We start from the raw sequence: 3,622 nt of genomic DNA on the forward strand, positions 1-3,622 counted from the left end.
GAATAAAAACGCAGATTCTGCCCCCAAAGCTCACGTTGTAAACATAGGGCAGGAGGCACCTTTTGTGCCTCAGGCCATTTCCCTGCCCTGGCTGAGCTGCTGCCCAAACAGTACTTTAACCCAGCTCTGGGTGTGTTTCCTCTTAAATAAACACAGGAGGTTCCCCAACACCCTTCCTCGGAGTCCCTACCTGCTCGCCAGCACAGCGTTCGGCTCCCAGCGCCACGGTGGCACCCGAGAAATGCGTTTCCTTTCCCGCCTCATCATCTTGGCTGCCCTGGGCATCACCACCTTCCTGAGCTGGAGGCTGCTTCTCCGGAGCCCGGCCACCGGTGAAGGAGGTAACGCCTGGGCACCATGGCGGTTCTGCTTGGCTGGCAGAATTTCTGTACCGTGGGGGAAACGACCTGGATCTTTTTTTGCAGGTTCTTGGTGGGCAAACGCCCACACCACAGAAAATGCTGTTTGCACAGCCCCAGGGGCAGGATAAGCTGTGGAGAAATCCCTTGCTGCAGGACCCTGTAGCTTTATGTCCTTAGTGCCGTCATTGATCTCAGGTGTGGTGGGGAAACCAGGTGTCAGACTGCTGGAGGTAACTCCCAAAACCTTTGCTGGGAGGCAGGGGAGAGCAGGGATATCAGTGATTAATGCCACTCTTGCCTAAAAAATGCATCTCTCCCCTCCAGTCCCAGCCAATCCAGGGCAAAGTCATCACTAGATTTTGCAGACCTTGTCAGCCTGGGGCTGGGTGAGTGGAAGAGCAGCCCAGGACAGCTTCAGGCACCGCTGTGTTTCTTCCTGTGTTCCCCGTGTCCTTTTCCTAATTTTACCTGTGCTTCTCCTCCCCGTGCGACAGCCTCCCTGAATCAGTGGGAAATATTTAACTTCCCAAGGACCCGGGAGAAACCATCAAACTAACTGTCCCCCCAGGGCTGCCAAATGCCTACACTGAGCAGATGACGCAGACGTGCTGCTGCTAAAAAAATATACAGTAGCAAGGCAGGCATTCATCCTCTGCATTCAAACCCGCTACGTCCTCTTCACATCAAAAATAAGAAGATAAAGAGTGAAAAGCAAAGCTGAAATTTGAGACATTAAACCGACTGTTACAGAGCCTTTTTATTTGCTTTTGCCTTTTATATTTGCTTTGTTGTCTTCTCGCTTCTATTTGCTTTTTGCTTTTTATTTGCTTTTGCCTTTCTATCTACAGGAGAAAAAATTTGCATGTGAAAGTTATGCAAGAAGTTACGTCATTTGGATCCCTAAATCGCCCCAAGCCATTGAGAATAATCTCTTGCTTTCGCATATATTTGATAGCTGATGTTAATCAATTAACAGCTGCAAAAGGGTTTGCAGGGGGTTGTGTATTTGTACAAACCAATTTACCACCGGGCTCTTTGCCAGGCAAGGCTGGTTTCCCCTCTTCTACCCATCTTCTCCATTCATACTATATCCTTTCCACACTGGAATAACTGGAAAAGAGCCTGCCACAGCATCCTGCACTGGGGTGCCGGCTCGGGGCAGAGGTCCGCTATGGGCTTTCCTCACCCCCACCTTCAAATGGTGTTTCCCAGGTGACCTGGCCCCCAAGACGGAGGAGAGCTTCACTTTGACACTGGACACCTTCCTTCACGTTCAGCAGCTCAGGAAGAAGAGACTGAGAGCTTTCTGCAACCGAGCAGGCCAAGTCACCACACTGACGAGGAGCCAGCATGAGAGAGCCCACCTGCTCTCGAGTTTGAGGGTAAGCACCAAGCTGGACCTCCTCTACTGCCAAGTGCCATCGACAGGGATGGAGGAATGGCAGCAGCTTTTGGAGAAGCTAGAGAAGGAAAACATGACACCCGTGATGCCGCTTCCCTACCCTTGGCGGCACACTCCAGAGACACAGCAGGGGCAGTTCAACCTGACGGAGATAGAGGCCATGTTAGGGTCTTACACCAAAGTGCTGTTTGTCAGGGACCCTTTCCAGAGGCTGATCTCCACGTTCATGCAAGGCATGGGCAGCAGCCCTTCCTTCAGCAGCTTTGTTCAGGACGTTTTAGACAGCGGACAGCACAACGCGAACATGGCTTGGGAACCGCTCGTCAGACTCTGCCAGCCCTGTCTCGTCCAGTATGACTACGTGGTGATGTTCGGCTTCCTCAGGCAGGAGCTGGGTCATCTGCTGCGGCAGGCGGGGCTGCCCGTGGACAGCCTCCTCCCTGAGTTTACTGACACCCAAGTGCAGTGGACCTACAGCTGGCTATCAGAGCAGATGTTCAGCGAGCTGTCCCTCCAACAGAAGAAGCAACTGTCTCATTTCTACCGCTGGGACCTTGACGCTTTCCCGTTTTCTAACAGTTTTCTGTCAGACTCCCTCAGCACCCCAGAGACCCGGTAGAAATACCCCGGCTGGAGGAACAGTTTTGGAGAGCATTAATCCAAATGCAAGCGCTTCGAGATGTCAGCTGGGTCACAGACAGACCCTTGCTCCACAGCTGCATGCAGCACCCTCATCCATGTCACAGCTCCAAAAGGCACATCAGAGAGCAGAGACAGACCACTGCCCGGGACAGGGCATCAAGGCCTTTCACACGGCTGAATTGAGTTTAAATACGGCAAGAGCAGGCACTCGGGAAACGCGTGGCATTGGGACCTGAAAAACTGCACGAACTGAACTGTGACGGGGTAAATGGCTCTCAGCAAACCTAGCGTTTTGCGGTAGGGTAGGCTGGACCTGCTGCAAACCACAGCAGCATCCACACATGCTCTGCTGGCACGGCCATTTCATATTCTGAGCTCCCTTTTGGGCCAGGAGGTTTGGTAATGGCTTCTTCGTGACAAATCTCACCATGCAGATAGAAGAAGCGCTCCCAAAGGAGCATGTCACCTGGAGCCTGTCTACTCTGCACAAGTGGGTGAGATATGACACAGGGTAGCACACCCTCCGGGGGAACCACTGGTGATGTTCCCAATCCTTTCATGCTCAGGGAAGGCCAGGCCCAGCCCGGCCCATCATTTGGCCTCATCTCTTCTGTGTGAACTGTTCCTGTTTTACAACCTTACATCTCCTGTGTGTTTAGGCTCAGGAGGGCCCTGGGGATGCAACATGATGCTTGCTCCATTCGCAAGTTTTGAGTGAGGTTCCCCCCTTTACAGAGCTGACTCAAATGGGCCAAGCCTAGCTTTCAGGTCTACTCACTAGCAATGAGACAAGGATAGGGCAGTCTGGACCAGGTACCAGCCACACCACGCAGCCAGCCAGCCTTCCGCCTTGTCTCAGCCGCTGGTGGGGGCCCAGTGGAGGTGGCTAGAAGCATCAGGATGCACCACTGTGCTGCTGTGGAAAACATGATGCGGCTACTGTAAGCTCCTCCCGGCAGAGAAGTGCGAGGACTGACTCTGCTTTCTTTCAGACTTGGCTTCCAGCGCGGCCGGGTAGAGGCCCAGGCTCTCCAGTTGGCTCACCTGCTGCGTCCGGCTGGGCAGCCTGGAGCAACCACCCGCCCTCTCCCAGCCTTGGCCACTGAGCCCATCTGGCTCACAGCCTCTGGGAAGGGTCCATCCTTGCCAAACACCAAGGATGAGATGAAGTTGTCCAGCTTTCAAATTGTGACAGAACTTTACCATAGCATACTGG

At 53.3% G+C, this 3,622-nt stretch overlaps 1 protein-coding gene across 1 annotated transcript; it reads left to right on the plus strand.

Moving 5' to 3' along the window:
- The first annotated feature begins 241 nt into the window (after positions 1-241).
- LOC148053175 (carbohydrate sulfotransferase 9-like) lies at positions 242-2,383 on the plus strand. The gene is made up of 2 exons (XM_087774318.1): positions 242-341; positions 1,575-2,383. Exons 1-2 carry the CDS (start codon positions 242-244, stop codon positions 2,381-2,383), a joined length of 909 nt encoding a protein of 302 aa, XP_087630444.1.
- The last annotated feature ends 1,239 nt before the right edge of the window (positions 2,384-3,622 follow it).

This window comes from Nipponia nippon, unplaced genomic scaffold (assembly GCF_047370975.1).
Source record: "Nipponia nippon isolate SJK-2023a ecotype South Korea unplaced genomic scaffold, ASM4737097v1 scaffold_4, whole genome shotgun sequence".
NCBI classification, from domain to species: domain Eukaryota; kingdom Metazoa; phylum Chordata; class Aves; order Pelecaniformes; family Threskiornithidae; genus Nipponia; species Nipponia nippon.

Bases quoted from the DNA above. Each gene is read 5' to 3' on its own strand.
- LOC148053175 (XM_087774318.1), top strand. From the start codon at position 242: ATGCGTTTCCTTTCCCGCCTCATCATCTTGGCTGCCCTGGGCATCACC. The intron at 342-1,574 runs GTAACGCCTGGG...GGTGTTTCCCAG, and splicing joins CCCGGCCACCGGTGAAGGAG to GTGACCTGGCCCCCAAGACG.